Source organism: Chelmon rostratus, chromosome 6, assembly GCF_017976325.1.
Source record: "Chelmon rostratus isolate fCheRos1 chromosome 6, fCheRos1.pri, whole genome shotgun sequence".
NCBI lineage: Eukaryota > Metazoa > Chordata > Actinopteri > Chaetodontiformes > Chaetodontidae > Chelmon > Chelmon rostratus.
Window position 1 is genome coordinate 28,678,145 of NC_055663.1, and position 24,629 is coordinate 28,702,773.

Genomic DNA, 24,629 nt, shown 5'->3' on the forward strand with positions numbered 1-24,629 from the left:
ACACTCCTCTGTCCTGTCCAACACACACCGTAAGACAACACAATCCTCTGTCCTGTCCAACACACACCGTAAGACAACACACACTCCTCTGTCCTGTCCAACACACACCGTAAGACAACACACTCCTCTGTCCTGTCCAACACACACCGTAAGACATCACACACTCCTCTGTTCGTCCAACACACACCGTAAGACAACACACACTCCTCTGTCCTGTCCAACACACACAGTAAGACAACACACTCCTCTGTCCTGTCCAACACACACCGTAAGACAACACACTCCTCTGTCCTGTCCATCAAACGCCGTAAGACAACACACTCCTCTGTCCTGTCCAACAGAAGACAACAGAGACGTCTGTCCACAGTTCGGTTTTAAATGTTTTATTTTCTGAGAGTTAAAGCTGGTCTGTTGTGTCTCCAGATGAAGATGCAGACGTGCGGAGCTGTGTGGACGTTCTGGACCGGTATGTCACCGAACTGAGGAGCTACATGAAGAGATACCCCTGGCCTGCAGGGGGCGATACCTCCAGCACCAGTTCTGCCGATCCCGCTCAGGAGGAGGCTCAGGGGGACGAGTGGGAGCAGCTGCAGACAGAGGTGACATTACGTCATATTTGCGTCTTTCTGTTTGGGGACAGATAGTGAAAGTGAAAAGTGTCTCATAACTCTGTGTCTACATACTGCATGTGTGTGCTGCAGGAAGTAGTCCGTCAGTCTATCCTGACCAATCAGATCCCTAGAGCTCAAGCCGTCCTGCGGAGGCGGAGCCGTCCAGAGCAGCATCTGTCCGCTCTGAAGATGGAGGGTCTGCGTCAGGTCTTCACCTGCCTGCGGCGCCGAGACCTGCAGACCGCCAAGAAGCTCCTCACCAACATGGTCAGAACGCTTCACTGTAGGAATCAGTCAACAGTTAGCAGCTGTACACATTTTAGCATGCTAAAGTTGCTATGCTAACTCGCTGAAAGATTCATGCCAAAATTCATGATGAAATTCAACACTTGTTAAAATATGTGAATAGTCCAACATTTGACAAATATATCTTTTAGCTCTCCTTCTGAGAGTCAGATGTCAGGATGTGGTTAGCCTAGCTTAGCATAAAGACTGGAAGTAGGGGGAAACCAGCTAGCCTGGCTAGTGTAGACTCCAGCTCTGTGTTTAACTCACAGACTTTAGATTCTTATTGATCTTCATCTTACTCTCAGAATAAAGGCAACAAGTTCAGGGTCTGTTTCATACAGTAGGCATGATAGCATGCCAAGATTAGCAGTCAGCTAAATGTTAACATTCAGTGGAAACACAGCTGAGCAGCTTGTCAGTTAGTCAAACTGAGTGAAGCTTTTCGTGTTTTCAGGGTTTCAGTGTGAAGAAGCAGCTCCACAGTATCTGCCTCTACACTGACGACGACGACCTCCGAGAGTTTGTGGTGAGTTTACAGTCAAGCCTCCAACATTTTTAATGCGTTTGAGCAGTCCTGTGTTTCTGCTAGCATTATATCCTTACTCGTCTTTGAGGCCTCTGATTGGTTGGATTGATCAGGTGGCGGAGCTGTCAGGGCAGAGTTGTTTTCCAGAGGAGGAGATGCAGAGTGTGGCGTTCATGAGGGAGATGGAGAAGCTGGGATCGCTGCCTGCATCCCGCTGCCCTGCTGATACCACATCACGCAGGTAAAGATGCTACGCTGGTTTTGCTCATGTGCCTTCTGTTACCATAACAACACTAAAGCCTTCAATCCTTTGCACACTTCCTTCTGTGTTTGTTGTTCAGCCACCTCCGTGTCCGATCACCCCACGAATCTTCCACATGACTCTCCTTCATCTATTTTATTCTGATGAATAGAAATGAGCTCTAGTCTCTGTCTCGACCTTAAGAATCATGACACTTTCTGTGTCCTGGCTCACCTGTCCTTGCTCCTTCTTCACAGGGCGGTACAGATGATCTGCAGGGAGGCCGGTGGTGGTGAGGAGGTTTTGGAGGAGCTGGTGGGACAGAAGAGGTCTGAGGAGAACAGGGGGCTGTGGAGGAACCTCCGACTGGACTGGGTGAGGAACTGGGACCAGAGCTGCCAGACCGCCGTCCTCCTGTCCAGACTCCAGCACACAGGTATAAGACGTTTTAACCAGAGCAACGATCCCTCAGCGGTTCCTAAAAGTCGAAATTCATTCTGCGTGTTTGGAACATTTCATGGCCTTCAACAGAGTCCTTGTTTTCTTTCTCTCTGTGTCTTTGTTTCATTAGAGCTGAGTTCCTGTGACTCGGCGATGTTGTGGCGTTACTTGACTGCCCTGCACGACCGACGCCGGGTGGTCGACTGGATCGACTGGAACAGCGAGACCTCCGGCGCCTCCTGGTGGCCTGAGTTAACCCCAGAGCTGGTCAACAACAACACAGTCTGCAGCACCTACATGAGGGAGAACATCCTGGACCTGCTGGCCAGGTGCAGCCACCATTTTCACCTCTCTCTAGTTTCTTATAAGAGACCTGACTTGATTGATGTTTGCACATTGCATATTGATGCATGTGCATGTGCATTCATGTGCTTTTCCAGTTCTCAAGACCTCCACTGGCCTTTTCTCTGAAAGACCTCAAATTATCAAAAATTGTCCAATCAGGACACGCACTAAATATAAACTAGTCACTATGCACAGTTTTAAAGTTGGATTCCTGTTGAACAGACTTCCTGCTGGTTCGCCTGTGTTTGTCCACCAGGAGGCGTCTGTTCATCCCAGAGGAGCTGGCAGACTTGGAGCAGCTGTTGTGGCGTCTGGCTCAGGGTGGAGGAGTGATGGCTTCATCTCCGCCCGTCCTTCAGTACCGCACCCCGCTCGGCCTCGACCTCCACAGCCTCTTCATCACCTTCTGCCTGGGCCGCAGCCTGCAGTACCTGCTCTACACCTACCTGGAGCACTACAGGTGTGTGTTGTCAAGACGATATGAAGTTCTCATCGTTCTTCGTATTTTTCTTTCGCTGTTTTTCGGTTCTACAGCTGCTGCTGATTGTGAAATGCCAGTTATGTTAATTAGCTGCTAATAAAGTCTTTGTCCTTCCTCCACAGGCTGACACCCAGAAACTGTCCCCTCCTGACCAATCAGAGCCTGTCTGAGAGCCAGCCCTGGTTTGAGATGATGGTGAAGATCCAGGAGATCACCAGAGATCTGTCAGGTAATGCAGGACTGCTGCAGCATCGGGTCCTGCCTAAAACGTGGTGTAGGTCATCGTATGAGACTGAATATCATGATAACATTTAAAGACCTGGGCGGAAATGATGACGGCCACTTTTCATTATTCATTATCAGATTACTTGATAATTAATAGTTAATAATTTATGTAAGACGAATGTAACGTAGAATATAAGATTAGAGCAGATAGATGACATCACACAGACTCCGACTTAATTTAGTATGTTTTTATTTTAGCATAGTTTTATTCAGTCTAGCTCAGCTAATGTAGTTATTATTAATTTATTATTATTTATTATTTATTCATCATATGTTGAATGAAACTCCTCGTACATGTAAACATAATGTGAGCGGCTCTCTGTCACTGTGTGTCGCTCCAGATCCAGGTCTGGTCTTCCAGGCCAGTTTAACCAGTGCTCAGGTGCTGTTGCCGGGCAGCCAGGCGTCTCTCAGCAGCCTGCTGTTAGAGGGACACAGTCTGCTCGTCCTGGCTGCTGTCATGTTTGCCCCCGGAGGAATCGACCAGGTAACCTCTGAACCCCCCGGGTTCACTGGAAACGCACAGCCGACATGCACATGTACTTCTCCCTCTGATTTAGTGTGAAACAAGATTTAATAATTCGTTGGAGGAGGTGCAGTCGTGAAGTGTTTGGAAGAGCACACACACACAACAGGCACAAACCAAACACATGGATGCTCGCTGTGAGGTTCCTCTTCAGCGCTTTTAAAGAAGAAAAGAAAGAAAATGTTCAGCAGTGTCGTCATCATTAACTTTCCGCCTCGACCTCGTGTCTCCGTCTGTGGGCGGGACCAGCTCTGCAGAAGACATGTTTATACCTATGTACAGCTCAGTGAAGCAGCACCTTCGTACGGAGTCTGTATTACAGGTACACACTGATGACTGTCCCTGAACATCACAGCTTGAAGACCACTGAGACCACAGCCTTTAAAAATATGGGCTCATCAGTCAGCTGATCACATGGCAGCATCTCCTGCAGGTTATTATATCTGAGACGTGATGTCTCACCTGAAACCAGGATAGTCCTGCTAACATCACGACAAAAGCTAACTCATTTATGAAGCGTAGCGTGAGAGCTGCTCTAATCAGTACATGTTTGAACAGTTGGTGAAATGACAGGTGTGACTCAGACACTGTGGACTTCCCGTCAGCTCTGCAGAGCGATCGAGCTACTTTGACCTGAGGATTCTGTTTTATTGGCACATTTAGGGTTTTGGTTCAGTCTTAGTGTTCTCGTCAGCCTGATTTCCAGCAGCAGCAGTTTTCTTTTCCTCTTTTTCTGCTTTAGGTTTGATATTGACAGGTTGTTAGAGAGAGGAGATGACATGCAGCGAAGCCCGGGCTGGACCTAAACCCTGGGAGAGCTGCTGGGGCGTCCCCAGTGGCAGGCAGCTGTCTTCAGCTAACGCACTCTGATGAAGCCACTGATCACGACCTGCCGAGCAGCAAACAGCAGACAGGCACAGTGAACATAGTGGAGCGTTTAGATGCTAAAGAGCCAGATGTTTCCCTCAGGAGGTGGAGGAGACCAAAAGCAGAGCTAAACATTAATCAGTAGGCAGACCACGTCTCCCCCACTAACCAATGACCTGTGGAAAACTTGAAATCTCTATTTCATTTCGTCTGTGATCAGTCTGTAGTGATGTCTCCTAGGCTGAGATATAAGAGACGATCTGTCTGGTTTGGCCTTGAACAGTCCTTGATGTGCCTCCTGTGTGCAGGTGGTTGTTCAGGGTGAAAGGTCAGGACGGTCAGAGAGGATAGTTGACCCCCAGCTCCTGAAGATGGCGCTGGCCCCGCATCCCAAACTGAGGGCCGCCCTGTTCCCCGCCGGGCCCCGAGGAAGCAGCTCGTCCTCTGATGTCTCTGTCTACCACCTCCTGCAGGTACATTCACGTCTGTCAGCCGTGGTCCTCATTAAACTGTCCCAGAATTCATCCTGTTCCTGTGCTGCTCTCCTCGCCGGTGGAGCTGCTTTTGGTTTTTGACGAGGACTCTGTCAGTCCTCGGTCAGTTGTCCTGCCTGTTACAGACTGTTGGTGTGTTTTCCAGTCACTCCATCCTCTGGACCCGTCCAGGCTGTTCAGCTGGCAGGCAGCAAACACTCTCAACTCCACAGGTGAGCTCTGAAAACCACCTTTAAGGTCACTGTGAGGTCATGACCCCAGGAACGATCCAGGAAGCTCCCTTCACTGACCACAAGTGTTCATGTTTTTAGTCATTATAGTAACATAACTGTGATGATACTGTCAGCCGGTTGGTCCTCAACTTTGGTCCAAACTGAAATATATCAAGCAGCTGCTGGATTGATGACCATGAAATTTCTTACAGTCACATTTCCAGACAATCAATCCTGCTGATTTTGGTGATCCTCTGACTTTTCATCTAGCGCCACCATGAGGTCAACATGTTAATGTGTACGGTACTTTAGTTTTTGGTCAAATACCTGCAGAACTAATGACACTCTCATCAGCCTCAGCTCTTGTTGAAGAAATTCTTCTCGTAGATTTGAGAGTGCTAATTCTCTGAAGAATTACAATCACGGTGCGATGAATCAGGTCTCTTTTACTTCATGCAGCGTGGAGAGAAGACCAGTTCAAAGTGTTTTCTGCCAACAAAGGCGTCTTAGCATGCTGATGTTAGCATTTAGCCCAGCCTCTCCGCGCCGCTAGCCTGACTGTAGACATTTTGTCCTGATGATTTTAATGCATGTGTTCAGACTTGTTTTTTTCTGATGTGCAGAGCAGATTCTATACTTGCTCTCATAGTTTGTCATGTTAACCTTTTTGTTGGTTTAGCTCAGTAACAGTAGTAGCAGTAGCACATGAAGCTCGGTCGTCAGAAATAAGAACACATAGAAAGCTTAAGGATCTACGACTGAGCGAACATGTGCACTCAGCTGACTGTGACTGTTCTCCACAGAAACATCAGAGCTGCCTCATTTCTCCAGCCCACACCTGGTCAACAGGTACGCTCTGGTGGAGAACCTGGACTTCCTGTATTACCTCCGTCATGGCCGACCATCATTTGCATACGCCACCTTCCTCGTCCAGCAGCTGAGCGGCTGCAGCGACGTCGCACTGCTGTGGGTATAACGCACTTAACTAGAGCTGTTCAGCCCAGAGAAATGACAAATGTAACCGGAAAGAAGAGAAGACATTGTTCTGTTGCACCACATTAATAATCTGTGTGTGTGTTTTAGGCTGCAGCACACCTGGCAGCAGGTGTACAGGTTGACCCTGCAGTGTTTCAATGTGCCGTCTGTGGCGTCAGCGAGTGTTTGTTTCTGTGAGCTGCTGGGAGTCTGCAGCCTGAAGCTGAGGGTCGACGTCAGAGCCATCATGACCATCCTGCAGCACTGGAGCCAACGCAACACACACACTGCTGCAGCACAGCATCTACACACACTGGGTAAACACAACACACACACTGCTGCAGCACAGCATCTACACACACTGGGTAAACGCAACACACACACTGCTGCAGCACAGCATCTACACACACTGGGTAAACACAACACACACACTGCTGCAGCACAACATCTACACACACTGGGTAAACACAACACACACTGCAGCACAGCATCTACACACACTGGGTAAACACAACACACACTCTGCTGCACAACATCTACACACACTGGGTAAACACAACACACACACACACTGCAGCACAGCATCTACACACACTGGGTAAACACAACACACACACACACTGCAGCACAGCATCTACACACACTGGGTAAACACAACACACACTGCAGCACAGCATCTACACACACTGGGTAAACACAACACACACACTGCTGCAGCACAACATCTACACACACTGGGTAAACACAACACACACTCTGCTGCAGCACAGCATCTACACACACTGGGTAAACACAACACACACTCTGCTGCACAACATCTACACACACTGGGTAAACACAACACACACACACACTGCAGCACAGCATCTACACACACTGGGTAAACACAACACACACACACTGCAGCACAGCATCTACACACACTGGGTAAACACAACACACACACACACTGCAGCACAGCATCTACACACACTGGGTAAACACAACACACACACTGCAGCACAGCATCTACACACACTGGGTAAACACAACACACACACTGCAGCACAGCATCTACACACACTGGGTAAACACAACACACACACTGCTGCAGCACAGCATCTACACACACTGGGTAAACACAACACACACTCTGCTGCACAACATCTACACACACTGAGTAAACACAACACACACTCTGCTGCACAGCATCTACACACACTGGGTAAACACAACACACACTGCAGCACAGCATCTACACACACTGGGTAAACACAACACACACACTGATGCTGCACAGCATCTACACACATTGAATAAACACTCTGATTTGTCTCTTTTCGATGTGCAAAGGTGTAAAGCTGGCGGAGGCGGAGCCTGGAGCAGCAGAGGAGCTGATTGGCCACCTGGAAGCTGCAGTGACGGACAGCCTGGAGCAGAAGGGCATCAGCAGGTTTGACCCTCTGCACAGTACTGAATGTTCTTCTCTTTCCGCTTCATGTTAGCATGTTGGCTGAATCAGAATCTTCATATAGAATAAGTGAATCAGCTTTTATAAATTTCACCTTGTTGAAGTTGTTATTAATTCTCAGATATTATTCACTGCAGAGGAAACCAGATCTTTAACTTGAAACAGACTTTTTTTGCTGATTCATCCTGTTTTTGTGTGTATTTCCTCTCTTCCAGTCTTCTGTTTTTTTGCTGTTGGTGCTTTTTTAATGCTGAAAATGTTTTTGTTTTGATACATTCAGTATAATCCACCTTTTCCCAGAATTCATTCTGCACATCAGTCATGTGACTGAACTGAACATGTGTGTTTTAAACTTCTGGGGCGCTTGTTTTAGAGCTGCAAGATCTGAAATAGAGAAAAGTTCAGTCTCTGCTGTCCGAAAACCAGGTTATACATATTTATGTGTGTGTGTGTGTGTGTGCGTGCGTGCGTCCATGCGTGCGTGTGCGTGCGTGTGTATCAGGTCGTCTTATGAGGCATCTCAGGAGTGGGCGTTGCCCGTTCAGTTCTGTCAGCTCCACAGGCTGAAGCTTAGCTCTGTTTACCCCGCCCACTGTGCTGATGACGGACAGTTTATCCATTTCCTGTTGTTCGTCCAGCTGCACAACTTCCCGCCACAGCAGGTGAACACACACCTCCACAGCATCCTTGCATTAACGCTTTGTGTGCACAGCACCACCATGGACAGCTGGTCAGAACGTGTTACTGCAGTCTGTTGCATTTCTGAGCGTTATAACTTCCAGAGTTATTTTCACTGAATCGATTTAAAACGTGCTATAGTGTCATTTATACTGTCATGTTATCTCTGTTCATATCCTGTCAGACTCCTTCCTCACTCCATATTTGGTTCTTCCTCCAGGTGAGGTCATTGGTAGCTCAGTTTGGTCCCGCCCTGCAGGCCCACCTGAGTCTGGCGTTTCAGGACCTGCAGGTGTACGGTCGGAGGAGGAGCTGTGGCTCTGAGGAGCAGTCAGGGTCTCTGAGGACTGAGGAGACCCCCAGGAGCCAGGAGCACCCCAGGGAGCTGTTCCAGGTCCTCCTGCAGAGCCAGGAGGAGGCGGCGCCCTGCAGGTACCTGCTGCAGGAGGCACTGGTGCAACGCTGCCCAACACTGGCTGTCATGGCTGCCTGTCAACAGGTAAACAGACAAAATACGTGTGATTCCTGCTACTTATTCATAGCTCTACATTACATCAGAGATGCAAATTACTAATTTGATCAATACTAAGATCACAAGATAAGATCCGTCCAAATGATCCATCAAAAAAAAAACAAACCTGACCTTCCATCCTGTGTTAACTGTGTCGGCCTCCTGTCGACTCCAAATTCCCTCGAAACACACAGAGAAGGACACCTGTAATAAAAATAATAATAACTCTTACCGACTGCAGGTTTTCAGTGTCTCATTTAGTTTGTGACAGTTTAGTTCTGTTTGCGTTGTATAAATAAAACTGTGTTTTGTTGCAGAAAAATAATCAGTATGAGAAAAATAAAAACATCCTGCCAAGGTCAAAAATCAAAAAGAGAATAAAGTTTAAAATGAACAGAGCTGCACAGAGTGTGAAGCAGTAATGCTCTGAAGTGTCTGTGATGAGATGTGTCACTGAGTGAAGCTGAGTCATGACAAGAATTTGATCAAATCGATTTGATAAAGTTCATGTTCCACCCAGGATGAACTGTAATAACTTAATTGATCCTCTGACTGTCCGTCTAGCGCCACCATCAGGTCAACATGTTAATCTGTTCTGTACTTTATGATCAAATACCTGCAGAACAGATGACATCATTCCCGTCAGCCTCATCTGGACTTTGTGTTTACTGCTAATTAGCTCATGTTAGCGTGCTAACAAACTAAGCTAAGGTGGTCGGCGTTGTTCCTGCTGAGCATGTTAGCATGTGTTTAGCTCATGTTAGCGTGCTAACAAACTAAGCTAAGGTGGTCGGCATTGTTCCTGCTTAGCATGTTAGCATGTGTTTAGGCTTGCTTTTATCTGTTTAGAGCCACTCTACACTGCTCAGTTACAGTCTGCAGCCCCCACACTAAACGTCTCCATCTGTGGATGAGTTTCATGGCTCCTGGACTGTCGGGGGCAGCCACAGGAAAATACAAATAAAGCTTTTTCATTTAGAGGTTACACACGCTGTAGTTCATGTGGTCAAACCTGCTTGATTGACAGGAGGCGGAGCTGCTGCCCTGTCTGTGTGTGTGGGTGTTGACCTCTGTCGATGACGTCACAGCTGGTGAAGCCACCTCCCACCTGGTCGAAGCCCCCCAGCACCACGAGTGGACCCTGCACGACCTGTCAATCATCTGGAGGACGCTGCTGGGGCGGGGCCATATCAGGCCCCTCCTCCGAGGCTTCGAGCTCTTCCAGAGGGTAAAAACGAGAGACGAGAGGAAAGACAGAAATACATTTTCACCAATAATTCTTATCTAATTCGTTTATTCTTCATCACCACATTCTACAACTATTAGGACATTAAGAGCTGTCCCTCAATAACCTCCTGATCACTGCACATTGATATTAAGGAAGGAAGTTTTTGCACATGAATTATAATCTTAGTGACACCACCCTAACCCTTAATAACTGTTACCAACTGATCATCTAATATTCAGATAATAACTTCAGGCCATGAGTACAAGTGAGTAACTCAGACATCTGTCCCTGTGTTTGTGTCTCAGGACTGTCCTCTGGTGTTGGTGCTGAGGATGTTTGAGTTGTGTTGTGACTACAGGAACTTCGCTGAGGCCAAAGCTAAACTGCTGGACTTTCAGAGGATGCTCGTCTCTGTAAGGAAACCTGCACAAATCTGCCTTTTCTTTTTCACATCGTCAAAAGATTCAGTTCAAGGTGCACTGCATTGAATGGATGTAGAACTGGTTGAGGTCCTGCACCTCCCTAACCCTGACTCTCACCCTCCCCGCACCTCTCTAACCCTAACCCTGACCCTCCCCCACAGGAGATGCAGGTCTGAAAACTCTTTCTTGGTTCTTGGCATTCACTGTTGAGGTTGTTGTGACCTCAGGTCAGAATGTGGTCTCAGGTGGCCCCTCTTTGGATCAATACATTATCTTGTTGAGGTAACAGTAGCGATGGAGTCTCACTGGTGAAGGAGCAGAGACAAAGACAAAGAGCCTCATGGATCACCCAGGAGCAGGGGCAGTAGCAGTAGCAGGAACATGAACAGGAGCAGTGAGCAGGAGCAAGGAGCAAGAAGCAGGAACATGAACATGAACATGAGCAGGGAACAGGGAGCAGGAACAGGAGCAAGGAGCAGGAGCAGACAACAAGAGCAGGAAGCAGGAGCAGTGAGCAGGAGCAAGGAGCAGGAGCAAGGAGCAGGAGCAGGAGCAGAGAACAAGAGCAGGAACAGGAGCAGTGAGCAGAGAACAAGAGCAGGAACAGGAGCAGGGAACAGGAACAGGTCTCTCTCCTTTTGGCATGAAGTCTGAGTTCAGTTGTCTAATCTCTGTCTTTACACTGATGCAGCAGAGAAATGGAGGACCAGCGCCATCTGGTGGACTCCCCCTGCAGTGGGTGGAGAGCCAGGCCTCCGTGCTACTCCTCACCATGCTGCAGCACTGCTCCTCTCAGTACGACCTCCACCGGCTGCTGCAGCTTCTGGCCGACGTCGACAAACTCCTCAAATCCAACGGTGAGTTCGGAGTCCGTCACATCGTAGACTGATCTCAGATCATGTTAGAGTCTGTCAGATCATTATCCAGTTACTATCAACACAGACACAGCTGCTCTCCGCTGACCTCAGATCTGCTCATAGGCTTCGAGTCTTTCTGCTGATGGTCAGAAACACTTTGTGTGTGTGTGTGTGTGTGTGTGTGTAGGTCTGGACTTCAGGAAGCTGAGTCAGCTCAGTCAGTTGCTGCAGGGGTCAGAGGTCGGCCTGTCTCCCAGGCTGCTGCAGTGCGCTTCTCCTTCTGTCCAGCAGGAGGAGTTTCTGGCGGCAGTGGACGGTCTGCAGGCCAGGGGACGCTACAGTCAGGCGCGGCAGGTGGCCCAGCTGGCCGGCCTGTCCGTCCACCACCTGCTGCTCAGTCAGGTCTGATCCACCACACATTGCACATCGAGATTCGTGTTTCCAGTGTCACTGAGAAGAATCTCAATCAGAATCATTCAGTGTTGTTAATGAAAGAATCCAGTATGATAATTATTTCACAATGGTTTCTGACATTTTGCTGCCTTCCATGTAGCTTCTCCAGGAAGTGAACTCCCAGAAGTCCAAGCGGCAGTGGAGACGGTTGGAGACACGAGTGAGTTTCTGGAGGAAATGTCATGAGCAGCTGAAGGCTGAGGGCGCTGATCCAGAATCAGCCTCCCAGTTCTTCCTGTCCCAGGCTGAAAGTGGGACGGCGGACTCGTCCGGGGCTATCAAGGCTCAGACCGTGCTGCTGGACGTCCGGGACCGCTGCCTGCTGCTCTGCCTCGCCGCTCACTGGCTCTCGCTGCTCATCCCGGCTCCCGTGGACCAGCTGGAGAGCCTGGAGAAGAAACTGTGGATGAGCCGAGTCCGCCAACGTGTCCTCACCGTCGCCGTGGAGAAGGACAGCGTTTTCAACCTGCAGCCGCCCCCCATCACGCCTGAGATGAACACGTACGAAGTGCTCATGAAGGAATTCTCCTTCTCCAACATATCAGGCCTGAACACAGAGGAGCGTCTCAGTCTGGAGGGACTCCCTGGTCCCTCTGAGGAGCAGGAGGACCTGAGTATGGACTCGGCCTTGAGTCCAGAGGGGAGGAGCATTCTGGCCGCGCTGACCGGACAGTTGCTAGATGAAGGCAGCATTCACGAAGCCAGCCGGGTCTGCCGTTACTTCTCCCTGCACCACCCCGACATGTGGGTGGTGCTGCGCTGCCGAGGACTGGCCTCTGGAGAACTGAGCCCTGAAACACAGGAAGAGGCCTCAGAAGCTCTGCCGACGAAGAGCGTGACGAGCTGTGAGCTGCTTTTATACATATAACCTCTGTTATCACAATGTGCTGCTCACCTGAACACATTTACCTGCTGCCAAACACACACCTGAACACAGAAGTTCATGGTTGTGTGTGTGGCTGTGAGCTCTGTTGGACCCCCTTCTTAAGGTGTCTGAACAGGTCCAGTGTAAACCTTGATGGGGGTCTGCAGCTCTGCTGGTTGTGATGTCACAGCTGGACGTATCAATTAAAACCTTAGAACTGACCTCCTCCTCCTCCTCTCTCCTCCAGCTCCCTCTATCAGCAGCCTGCTGTCCTTCGTGATGCTCCCCCCGCCCGATGACGAGGTCGCCGTCCAGCTCCAGAAACTGGTGGAACAGTGTCGCCACGGCAACAACTACTGCAAACAGGTCCTCAGCCTGTACCAGCTCTCCAAGGTATCGGCCCATCACAGGTTTCCACCGCTGAAATAAAAGAAGGATGTGATGAAGGTTGTGCAGTGTTCCCGCTGTGGTGAACCCGTGTGCACGTTCTGTCTCTCTGTTCCGTTCAGGAGCTGCAGTGTTCCTTCAGTCAGATCTGCAGGGAGGAACCTCGCTCGGTGCTGGAGAAGCTGCTGCTGTCGGACCAGCCGGAGCGCTTCAGGAAGGCTCAGGCCTTCGTCAAAGCTCAGGGTCTCTCTGCGGACACTGTGGCCGAGCTGGTCTCCTCCGCCGTGGTCCAGGCGCTGCTGGCCCCCACCCAGGAGCTGCAGCCCGGTGAGACCAGGACCGCTGCGGTCTGCACGTTCTCAGTCCTGTTATCAAAGTCCAGTTAGACAGCTGGGACATCTTACCTTCAGATGGTTTGATGTGTGTGTGTGTGTGTGTGTGTGTGTGTGTGTGTGTGTGTGTGACCCAGCAGAGAGGCAGGTATTCAGGCCGGAGGAGGGCCGGGACTCGCTGGTCCAGCTGATCAAACTGTGTGACGATCCAAACCTGGTGGGAGTCAAACTGCTGGAAAACCTCAACAATGTTCCACTGAGAGACCTGAGCTGCAGTATGACACACACACACACACACACACACACACACACACAGACACACACACACACACACACAGACACACAGACACACAGACACGCACAGACACACACAGACACAGAGACACACATGTACAGAGCGAGACACACACAAACACAGACACACACACACACACACATGTACAGAGAGACACACACAGACACACACATGCACAGAGACACACACAGACACACACATGCACAGAGACACACACAGACACACACATGCAGAGAGACACACAGACACATACAGATAAAGGCACAAAGAGGCACACAGACACACACACACACACACAGACAAACACATGTACAGAGAGACACACACATATGTACACAGACAGAGACAGACACAGACACACATGCACAGAGAGAGACACACAGACACACAAACACACGGACACACATGTACACACACACACAAACACACAGACAAAGAGACACACAGACACACACACATGCACACAGACACACATGCACACAGACACACATGCACACAGACAGAGAGAGACACACACACACGCACAGACACACATGCACACGCAGACAGACACACACAGACAAAGAGACACACATGCACACACATCAGCTGATATATTTTGTTCCCTCGTCAGCAGGTTCACTGTTTGGTTCTGTCTCCGCGGTTCTGTGTTCTGTGTTTGTGGCTCCGGTGGCTCCACAGAGGGTCTCCAGTCCTCTGGTAACAGGTCGTCTGTCTCCTGCTGTGCTCCAGTTGTAGAGTTGCTGATCGTGGCTCACGACTGTTTCAGCCTCACCTGTAACATGGAGGGCATTGTCAGAGTGCTCCAAGCTGCCCGTCACCTCAGCCACGCCTACCTCGCCCCGGGAGAGCACTACAGCCTGCTGGTAAGCCCCGCCCACTGATGCTCAGACTCACCGATGATTGGTCAGAAATTTGATTTTAGCTCACTTTTTTTCCTTTTCTTCTGTGTGTGTGTGTGTGTGTGTGTGTGTGTGTGTGTGTGTGTGTGTGTGTGTCTCTGCAGGTGCGTCTGCTCACAGGTATTGGCAGGTATAATGAGATGACGTACGTCTTTGACCTGCTGCATCAGAGTCATCGCTTTGAGATGCTGCTGAGGAAGAAAGTAGAAACAGACAGAGGACAGGTGGACACACACACTCTCACACACACACTGTTGTCCCACTGTTAGTCCTGATCTTAATCTGGGTCCTAATATTGGTTTTAATCGCGATCTTCATCCTGGTCTTAATCCTGTGTTCATTCTGTTTTTTTTTCCTGATCTTAATCCTGATCTTCATTCTGATTTTTATCCTGGTGTCTGATTTTACTCTGATTTTAGTCCCGATCTTAATCCAGGTCCTAATCCTGGTTTTAATCAGGATTTTAATTGTGATCTTCATCCTGGTTTTAATCCTGATCTTCATTCTGATTTTAGTCCTGATCTTAATCCGGGTCCTAATCCTGGTTTTAATCAGGATTTTAATTGTGATCTTCATCCTGGTTTTAATCCTGATCGTAATCCTGATCTTCATTCTGATTTTTATCCTGGTGTTAATTCTGATTTTAGTCCTGATCTTAATCCGGGTCCTTTTTTTAAATTTAAATTTAATTGTATTCACTTTATTAATCCCAAACTGGGAAATTATTCTCTGCATTTCACCCATCACTGATTCACTGAAATACACACATGCACATGCAACATGCAGTGAGACATCATCCTGGTTTTAATCAGGATGTTAATTGTGATCTTCATCCTGGTTTTAATCCTGATCTTAATCCTGATCTTCATTCTGATTTTAGTCCTGATCTTAATCTGGGTGTTAATTCTAATTTTGCCGCTGGTGTTAATCCTCATCCTAATCCTGATCTTGATCCCCGTCCTTCCCTGCTGGCACAGAGCTCCAGTCTGAAGACGGCTCTGCTGGATTACATAAAGCGCTGCCTCCCTGCAGACAGCGAGAAGCACAACATGGTGGCGCTGTGTTTCAGCATGAGGAGGGAGATCGGAGAAAACCACGAAATGGCGGCCAGAACGCAGCTGAAGATCATCGAGTCTCAGGCCTGGGGTGAGCCAGCTCAGCGCTAACAGCTAACAGCTAACAGCTAACAGCTGACAGCTAACAGCTAACCGCTGACAGCTAACAGCTGACAGCTAACAGCTAACAGCTAACCGCTGACAGCTAACAGCTAACAGCAGCTCTCAGCCGCGTTGTTGTGTTTGACTCTGACTGAACTTTTGTCCGAACAGTCGTCGGCCCTGATCTGAAGACTTCGCTGGTCAAAGTGTTGAATCTGCTGAAGGACGCCGCAGAGAGCTTCTCCAAGGTGCCTCACCTGCTCTGCATCCTCTGCTGATACCTGTCATATCGCAGGTGAGAAGAGATTAACTCTGCGTGTGTGTTTCCAGGACTCGTGTGTGCGTCAGGCGACTCGCTGCGTGCGAACGGCCAAGCTGGTCGCTCTTCAGCTTCACTTCCTGAATCAGGGATCGGACCTGCGCGTCATCAACCTGCGACCCACAGAGCTACTGAGCGCCGTCACGTCCCTGCCACGATGCTTCCAGGTGTGTTCATGGACACGTTTTACAACCGGTCTGAGGCTGGAAACCAGTTTCAAAAAGACGCTGGTGCTGAGGAAGTCCTTCCTGCTCTGAAACACTGAAGTAAATTCACGAGGAGAGGATGCTAAACTCTGTGTTTCCTTTTCTACATCTGAAATGTTTTCTGTCCAATCATCAGTTACTTTTTTCTCACAGGAAATCTTGTCCTGTATTTTTCATTTAGTGTGATATTGCAGCAGGCGCTAGCTTAGCGTCACATTTGCGTCTCTGTGCTGGAGGACAGACCCGATTAGTCGATTGTAAAGTTAGCTGACTGACAGGAACACAAACTATCATGATGAACATGTTTCCTAACGACAGCTGCGAGCGTTAGCTTTTTCTCTTGTTGTCCACTACTTCTGGACTGTTGGTCAAAACACATTTTAAGACATCACTGTGGACTTTGGGACGTTGTAATGGACACTTCTCAGTATTTTCTGACAGTAGCGTAGCCTAACTAATACAGATTCTAGCACTAATGGCAGTTAGCATGTTCAAAAGCTAACTTACTGTATGGTGACACTTACAGCGATGTGTTCACCCACATACAGTTAGCATGTTAACACACTGATGTTTAGCATGCTAGCATGTCAACATGTTGGCCTGTTAACATGCTAACATGTTATATGTTAGATTAAATAACTGCTAACAAGCTAACGGTTGTAATACATGGTCACATGCTAACTTTTTTAGTCAAACCGTGTGACCATATTCAGTCTTTGAAAGTTTTCTATGAGGGACCAGCAGTCCTGATCCAGAATCTCAGACCTCCACATGCAGTCAGCCTGTGCATTTCCTCCCTGCGTTGTGTCTGTCAGGTGTTTGTGGTGTCGGAGGCCTACAGCTACAGTCCAGACTGGGCAGAGATTTTGTACCAGAAGGTGATCCTGAATGGAGACTTTGGTTACCTGGAGGAGCTGAAACGCCTCCGTCCACTGACCTCCAGCCTGTTCGAGGACATTTTCAGAAAGTAAGACAGCGGAAAGCAGCGCGTGTCTGTCACAGATATGTCAGAAAATCACCTGAAATCCCCTGAAAGCTGGATCTCACCTCACCTGTGTGTCTGTTTCAGGCTGGACGGCGCCCCCAGCAGCACCGCTCCGAACGTGAAGCGCCTGCTGACGCACTGCGAGGACGTGTACGGCCGCTACAGGCTGGCCTACCAGCAGAACATGTACGATGTCACCAAAACGCTGCTGCAGGACGCCAAGACCTCGAGCTACCTGAACGACCGGCTGGCCAGCTGACCGAACTGACTGAACAGTGACTGACTGACAGAGCGAGTGGCTGAAATACACGCACACACACAACGTGTCAATGGAATCGTACAGAAAATAATACCTTTGTGTTTTCTGACTGAACTAACTCGTCAGTGGAGATGAATTAAAATGACGACTGAAAATTATCTGTTTCTATGAATAAATGAGAAAGACCTGAATACTGTAGAGTCCAGAGTCTCTTCACCACATGACATAATGACCCTGATATTAAAGGCTGTTGTGATCGTTTTGATCAGATGCTGCAGATCAATAGATTTCTGAGCTCCCTCACCACCGTCCTTATTTTTGTGTTTTATTAGCAGACCGACTCTTTTCAGTGTGAATCACTACAGAGTGAATACCCGCTCAGACTCACAGTGTAGTGACTGAAACTGGAACTCAGATCCGGTATAGTCGTGGTTTAGTACTTTACAGCTGTCCAACAGCACACACCCAGAGATTTAATGGTTCGTAGTATCCTGACTCCTGGGACTCAGTGTGGGTCAAACTTCAACAACAGGATTCACTGTAAGCAGCAGTTAAATGTTAGCAATGTGGTGCTCATTTTAATAGCTCCTAACTTCATCCAATTCATAAAATTCATATTTTAAAAACTGAACTGAAATGAATCTGAACAGTAACTAGTGATTATAACTGCAGTAAAAAGTGAAATATTTCTAAATGTAGTTGAACATAAAGACCCTTTACTGCAGTAAAAGTATAATCAGTAAAATGTACTTGAAGTATTACAGTAAACGTATTGAGTGCAGTAAAATGTCCCTGTGACTGTTCTCCTGTTCTATCTGATCTCATTAGATTATTGTGACTCAGTCGTTCTTGTCAAAGCAGGATTTTACTGTTGGAGCTGGTTGATTCTTTTCATTCTGGATCAATCTGCTGATTATTTTCTCCATTAATTGATTGATTGGTTCTTAAAATGATGAGAAATGCATTCACAGTGACTCAGAACCTTCGCAACATGCAACATCTGTCAAACTGAGCTGACAAGTGTGAAGTGATTCCACTTTTTAATGGACTTTGGATCCATTTTCTAAAATATGGATCATCTCTGGTAATTAATTCTCTGCCGTGATCAAGCTGCAGTTCTCTGTTCCTCCAGCAGATGGCAGTGTCTGCACTCTCTCCAGGTGAACAGTGCTGGAGGTGATCAGGCTCCAGCTGTCAGCTAAGGTTGGACTTTTAGATTAACAATACAATGAGACCATGATATATTGATTAGTCTTTCACTGCTAATTAAAGCTGCCGGACTCTTCAAATGTTTAAATATGTCAGGGTGATTCCAGACCTGATTTTGGTGAGAACATGTGAGATTCCAGCAGCTGTAGGATTCCTTGTTTTTACTCCATCAGCTTTTTAATTTTCTGCACTTTCCACTTGCTGAAGCTTGCAGACGCTCTGCTTTTATGTTTGGTTTGTGCTCATTACAGCTGGAGGCAGCGCTGCTAATAACTGCAGAGTGCAGAGCTGAGCCGAGGATGCTGGGAAGAATCCTGGAATTAAACCCATCTGTCTCTGGACGCCATGCGTATGACAATGTTCCTGCTATCAGGTAAACACACACAAGTGCAAAATGACAGTCGGGCTGCCGAGCGAGCATTAATACTTTCAGAGGTTCCACAGGAGAAGACACTTTCTGCTCGTTACAGGTTTGATTTGCTCGACACCAGATTTCCTTCTGTCTCTGTGAGCCTGTTTATCAGCACTAACGTCTCTAATGGAGAGAGTCATTAAGACAATGATCTCATTATTCAGCCGTAATTAGCAAATTAATCAGAAGGTGACATCATGCTCAGTGGAGCAGAGGGAAGTCTTCAGCTCACATTTACTCCCAAGTTTAACAGGAAGTTACATGGTGACCTTTGACCTTTAAAATGAAGGACAAAACCTTGAATGTTAGAATGACAGGCGAGGGGTGAGGCAGACAGGCGAGGGGTGAGGCAGATGTGGGACAGACAGGTGAAGGACATCAGGTGTCACATTGCTGTCAGGTCCATGTAGTGGACTGTGCAGCTTCACTGGTATAAAACCAGCAGACGCTCTGGAACACAAAGATGCTGGTTTCAGTTTTGAACTCATAAACCTTAAAGTAGAAACATTAAATTAAATCATCAGATCACCCAGAGACACACACACACACACAGACACACACAGACACACACACACACACACACACACACACACACAGCATCCTCCAACTGCAGCTGCCGAATCTTCTTCTTTGGATGTTTTTTGGGGAGGAGCAACGCCTTCTCCCACTCAGAGCAAATCCTCCATTGATTCTTCTGATTCTTCCCCTCTCTGTCTCTCTCTATCTCACTCTCTCTGTCTCTCCTCTCTATCACTCTCTCTCTCTCCTCTCTATCACTCTCTCTCTCTCCCGCTGTCTCTCCCTCTCCTCTCTCTGTCCTCCTCTCTCTCTCTCTCTCCTCTCTCTCCTCTCTCTCTCTCCCGCTGTCTCTCCCTCTCTCTCTCTCTCTCCCGCTGTCTCTCCCTCTCCTCTCTCTCTCCTCCTCTCTTTCTCTCTCCTCTACCTCCTCTCTCTCCCTCTGTCTCTCCCTCTCCTCTCTCTCTCCTCCTCTCTTTCTCTCTCTCTCTCTCTCTCTGTCCCTCTCCTCTCCTCTCTCTCTCTCTCTCTCTCTCCTCTCTCTCTCTCTCTCTCTCTCTCTCTCTCTCTGTCCCTCTCCTCTCCTCTCTCTCTCTCTCTCTCTCTCTCCTCTCTCTCTCTCTCTCTCCGGTGTTTTCTGCTGCTTCAGGAGGAACTCTGTTCAGTTTCTCGTCTCTGGGACTCGCGGCTGCTGAGGATGGACGCTTGGATCTTCACCCTACATGTCCTGACACTCTGCTGCCTCCTTCACGGTAGGCTGAGCACACACACACACACACACACACACACCTCAGTCAACAGGAGTGTATGTGTTGTTTAATTCAGTGACTGTGAGCGGCAGATTAAACAGATATAATGATTAGATTAAGTTTCATGTGTTCATGTGAGGAAGGTCACAGCCTCCTCCTCATCCTCCACAGATCTGATGTTTCAACTCTTCACTGAAGAGACGACTGACGTTTAGTCACATGATTCATTTATTGAAATATTTTTCATCTGATTTCCAACATTTCCTGTCAGATTATTCACACAAACTGAAAATGTGCATAAAACCAGATGGATAGAGACACTTCAAGGTGTGAAGGAAAGGAGCACAACCCAGTTCATCAGCTGCAGTCTCACCTGTTTGGATCAAAGAGGTTAAGAAAGAGGACTCTGCAGACCACGTGTGTGTCAGCTCTTCACTTACTAACCTCATTCAGTGACTCCAGAATCATCTGTTTAAAACACTGAAGTCGCACATTAACAACCAAACTCTGCGATCGAGGCAGCGGCCGACCAGCAACTCCTGCGTTCTGCGAGCAGAATTACTGCTTGTGTCAAAGATGCCATCGATATAACAGCTTTTGTTTCATGTCCGACGGAGCTGTCGGACGCTAAAGAGGTGAAAATATTCAAAATTAAGTGGGCAGCTAATCAACATTATGTAAAATACACTTATTCACTCTCTTACCAAGAGTTAAAGAGGAAGACTGACACCACTCTAACATCTCTCCTGTTAAATATGAGGCAACAGCCAGCATCTAGTTAGCTTAGCTTAGCATTAAGACTGGAGACAGGGGGAAAGAGCTAGCGAGGCTCTGTCCAAGGTAACAGAATCCACCTACCAGCAGCTTTAAAGCTCCCGATTAACAGGTTCCATGTCATTTGTTTCATTCACGCTAAAACTGAAGTGTGTGTGTCAGACTGTGTCTTGGTTCAGGGCCATCGCCCTGTTCCTGGTTCTGTTCCTGGTGTCTTGTACCAGATCCGTGGTGTCTGTTCCATTTTTTTTTTGTCCTTGGTGTCTGTTTCTGGTCAGCAGTGTCTGTTCCTGGTTTTTTGTCCCTGGTATCTGTTTCTTGTCCCTGGTGTCTGTCCCTGATGTGGTTTCCTGTTTTTTTGTCCCTGGCATCTGTTTCTTGTCCCTGGTGTTTGTTCCCGTTCCTTGGTGTCTGTTTCTGGTTTATTGTCCCTGGTGTCTGTTTCTGGTCGGCGGTATCTGTTCCTGGTTTTTTGTCCCTGGTATCTGTTCCTTTTTTTTGTTCCTGGTGTCTGTTTTCTTGTCCCTGGTGTTTGTTCCTGTTTTTTTGTCCCTGGTATCTGTTTTTTGTCCCTGGTGTCTGTTCCTGGTCCTGTTCCTGGTTCCTGGTGTCTGTTTTCTTGTCCCTGGTGTTTGTTCCTGGTTTCTTGTCCCTGGTGTTTGTTCCTGTTTTTTTGTCCCTGGTATCTGTTTCGTGTCCCTGGTGTCTGTTCCTGGTTAATTTGTCTCACTCTCTGTCTGTTTCCAGTCTGTGTCTACCGACAAACTATGGAATCAAAGAAGAATATGAACAGAAATGTAATCTTAAAAAGTCCTGATGCAGTCTTTAAACTTCTGCTCCAGTCTTGTATCTTGTACTATCGGTCTCGCTGGAACGTCAATAAAGTTGAGGCTCTTGTGAGACCTCAATTAAAAAATAATAGTTAAAGTAATAGAGACAGAGATATGTTGACTTTAAATGCCTCACACTGGTTCCTACATTTCCCATGATGCAGCTTGGTTTCTCTTACCTGCCTGGTTCACACCTGCACTGTGTAGCGCAGGTTTCCTGTGATTAATCTAACAATATATACTGGGACAGACAGGCTGCATGGACTGGTTATACTGGTGTACCCACAGTATCTTTGTATCTTCTTTCATACATTTCCATAAGAGCGGTGCAGGTAGAGGACTCTGACTCTTTCATCTCACGGTGTCGTACAGTCTGAGGTGTGTTTTTATCGAGACGTTTAATAAACTGAACGATCACTGTGGTCCCACAGGAAACAGAAGACTGAACACAACTGCTAAAGTGGAATTTATATGTTTCATTTATCGCTTTGAGCACCAAACACATTCTAGCTAAGTCTTCAGCTTTTTCATGGAGGTGTTGATAAAAACATCTTGCACAGAACCTTTTATAACTTCATGTATTTGCTCATCGGACTGTACATTATCTGTCTGTAGCTGTATGGAATCTCTAAGCTGAAGGCAGGATGGAAGGATGGGAGTCAGGAACAGGATTAAATGACTCCCACTGCACCAGTTCACACATGAGACTCTCAGTTCAGGATCACTGACATCACAGACAGCTGTGCTATCAGGGAGAGGGGAGAGCGAGGCTGTGTCGCCTGAAACCAACCATCATTCCCACATTTGGTCTTCCGGGGACACATTTGTTGTTGTTGTATTGTGATTTCAGCAGCTGTTGTATGTGCAGATGTGCAGATGTGCTGTGTTTGTCACCAGGCTCCCTGCAGGGCGTGTACCAACGGCGCCTCTACAAGGAGCTGATGAGGAACTACAACCCGTTAGAGCGACCGGTCAGCAACGACTCCCACAGCCTGACCGTCCACTTCAGCTTCAGCCTGCTGCAGATCATGGACGTGGTGAGAGCACGCGCACACACACACACACACACACACACACACAGTATCCATGTAGGGGTTGTAAGTGATGAGACAAATGATCTGAAGTGTCTCTGTTGGCGGTCGTGTCCTCACACATTCTGTAGCAAACTGGCCAAAAGAAACCAGAATTCACATCCTGAATTAGGACAGAGGTGGGGACTCTGGGGGGAGAATCTGAGCTTTGGTGAAGCTGGTAGTTTCCTAAATATAACACCTGGCTATAATATCCGCCTGTCCGCATACTTTTGGCCAAGTATTTTTGGTTTCTTTAAGACAAACTGCTCAGGTCCAGAGGAGATCGTTCTTCTAATCTGACGCTGCAGGACCGACTCATTCCTGACTTCTGAGATCAACTTTCCCACAGTGTAGTCAGATAGTGTGTTCCAGACAGTAACACACACACACACACACACACACACACACACACACACACACACACACACACAGCTGGTGGCTGCAGACACTCCACATGTAGAAGAATTCAGTGTGAAACAGCAGCTCTGTGCAGCTCCGGCTGGAAATCAAATCTTTAATAATTCATGAGTCTCAGCTGAATTCAGCTCCAGCTACAAATAAAAACAGTTACTGGAACACAGTGACAGTGAGAACCTGGTCTTCACGTGCCAGTTCACCCACAGACAGTCGGCTCACAGACAGTCGGTTCACTGACGGTCAGTTCACAGACAGTCATTTCACAGACAGTTGGCTCACTGACACTCGGTTCACAGACACTCGGTTCAAAGACACTTAGTTCACTGACAGTCGGTTCACTGACACTCGGCTCACAGACAGTTGGCTCACTGACACTCGGTTCACAGACACTCGGTTCAAAGACACTTAGTTCACTGACAGTCGGTTCACAGACAGTCGGCTCACAGACAGTCAGCTCAAAGACACTCGGTTCACTGACACTCGGCTCACAGACAGTCAGCTCAAAGACACTCAGTTCACAGACACTCGGTTCACAGGCAGTCGGCTCACAGACAGTCGGTTCACAGACACTCGGCTCACAGACACTCGGTTCACAGGCAGTCGGTTCACAGACAGTCGGTTCACAGACAGTCGGTTCACAGACACTCGGCTCACTTACAGTCGGTTCACTGACAGTTGGCTCACTGACACTCAGCCCACTGACACTCGGCTCACTGACAGTTGGTTCACAGACACTCGGCTCACTGACACTCGGCTCACTGACAGTTGGTTCACAGACACTCGGCTCACTGACACTCGGCTCACTGACAGTCAGCTCACAGAGAGTCGGTTCACTGACAGTCGGTTCAAAGACACTTAGTTCACTGACAGTCGGCTCACAGACAGTCGGCTCACAGACAGTCAGCTCAAAGACAGTCAGCTCACAGAGAGTCGGTTCACTGACAGTCGGTTCAAAGACACTCAGTTCACAGACACTCGGCTCACTGACACTCGGCTCACTGACAGTCAGCTCACAGAGAGTCGGTTCACTGACAGTCGGTTCAAAGACACT

The 24,629-nt window shown here is 48.0% G+C and overlaps 2 protein-coding genes across 5 annotated transcripts in view; both read left to right on the forward strand.

Annotated features, from left to right (window-relative positions):
• Window positions 1-17,969, forward strand: part of spg11 (SPG11 vesicle trafficking associated, spatacsin) — a 23,477-nt gene extending 5,508 nt beyond the window's left edge. The window contains exons 10-40 of one of the 4 annotated variants that reach the window (XM_041939589.1): window positions 424-599; window positions 702-878; window positions 1,354-1,425; window positions 1,539-1,666; window positions 1,924-2,102; window positions 2,238-2,436; window positions 2,709-2,912; window positions 3,056-3,162; window positions 3,560-3,705; window positions 4,920-5,084; window positions 5,251-5,317; window positions 6,121-6,283; window positions 6,401-6,609; window positions 7,625-7,724; window positions 8,245-8,404; window positions 8,641-8,919; window positions 9,959-10,159; window positions 10,465-10,572; window positions 11,273-11,438; window positions 11,626-11,840; window positions 11,992-12,736; window positions 13,004-13,149; window positions 13,266-13,470; window positions 13,613-13,750; window positions 14,452-14,636; window positions 14,777-14,896; window positions 15,650-15,818; window positions 16,001-16,077; window positions 16,160-16,315; window positions 17,170-17,321; window positions 17,424-17,969. In XM_041939589.1, the coding sequence (XP_041795523.1) occupies window positions 424-599; window positions 702-878; window positions 1,354-1,425; window positions 1,539-1,666; window positions 1,924-2,102; window positions 2,238-2,436; window positions 2,709-2,912; window positions 3,056-3,162; window positions 3,560-3,705; window positions 4,920-5,084; window positions 5,251-5,317; window positions 6,121-6,283; window positions 6,401-6,609; window positions 7,625-7,724; window positions 8,245-8,404; window positions 8,641-8,919; window positions 9,959-10,159; window positions 10,465-10,572; window positions 11,273-11,438; window positions 11,626-11,840; window positions 11,992-12,736; window positions 13,004-13,149; window positions 13,266-13,470; window positions 13,613-13,750; window positions 14,452-14,636; window positions 14,777-14,896; window positions 15,650-15,818; window positions 16,001-16,077; window positions 16,160-16,315; window positions 17,170-17,321; window positions 17,424-17,598 (5,489 nt within the window). In that variant the 3' untranslated portion in view covers window positions 17,599-17,969. Of the gene's footprint in view, window positions 1-423; window positions 600-701; window positions 879-1,353; window positions 1,426-1,538; window positions 1,667-1,923; window positions 2,103-2,237; window positions 2,437-2,708; window positions 2,913-3,055; window positions 3,163-3,559; window positions 3,706-4,919; window positions 5,085-5,250; window positions 5,318-6,120; window positions 6,284-6,400; window positions 6,610-7,624; window positions 7,725-8,244; window positions 8,405-8,640; window positions 8,920-9,958; window positions 10,160-10,464; window positions 10,573-11,272; window positions 11,439-11,625; window positions 11,841-11,991; window positions 12,737-13,003; window positions 13,150-13,265; window positions 13,471-13,612; window positions 13,751-14,386; window positions 14,637-14,776; window positions 14,897-15,649; window positions 15,819-16,000; window positions 16,078-16,159; window positions 16,316-17,169; window positions 17,322-17,423 lie in introns of those variants that run through there. The other 3 variants (XM_041939591.1, XM_041939590.1, XR_006006911.1) reach the window with 3 other exon arrangements.
• Window positions 17,970-20,432: 2,463 nt separating this feature from the next.
• Window positions 20,433-24,629, forward strand: part of LOC121607949 (neuronal acetylcholine receptor subunit alpha-7) — a 28,996-nt gene continuing 24,799 nt past the window's right edge. Inside the window, exons 1-2 of the mRNA XM_041939018.1 lie at window positions 20,433-20,487; window positions 22,986-23,125. Coding sequence (XP_041794952.1) covers window positions 20,433-20,487; window positions 22,986-23,125 — 195 coding nt within the window. The remainder of the gene's footprint in view (window positions 20,488-22,985; window positions 23,126-24,629) is intronic.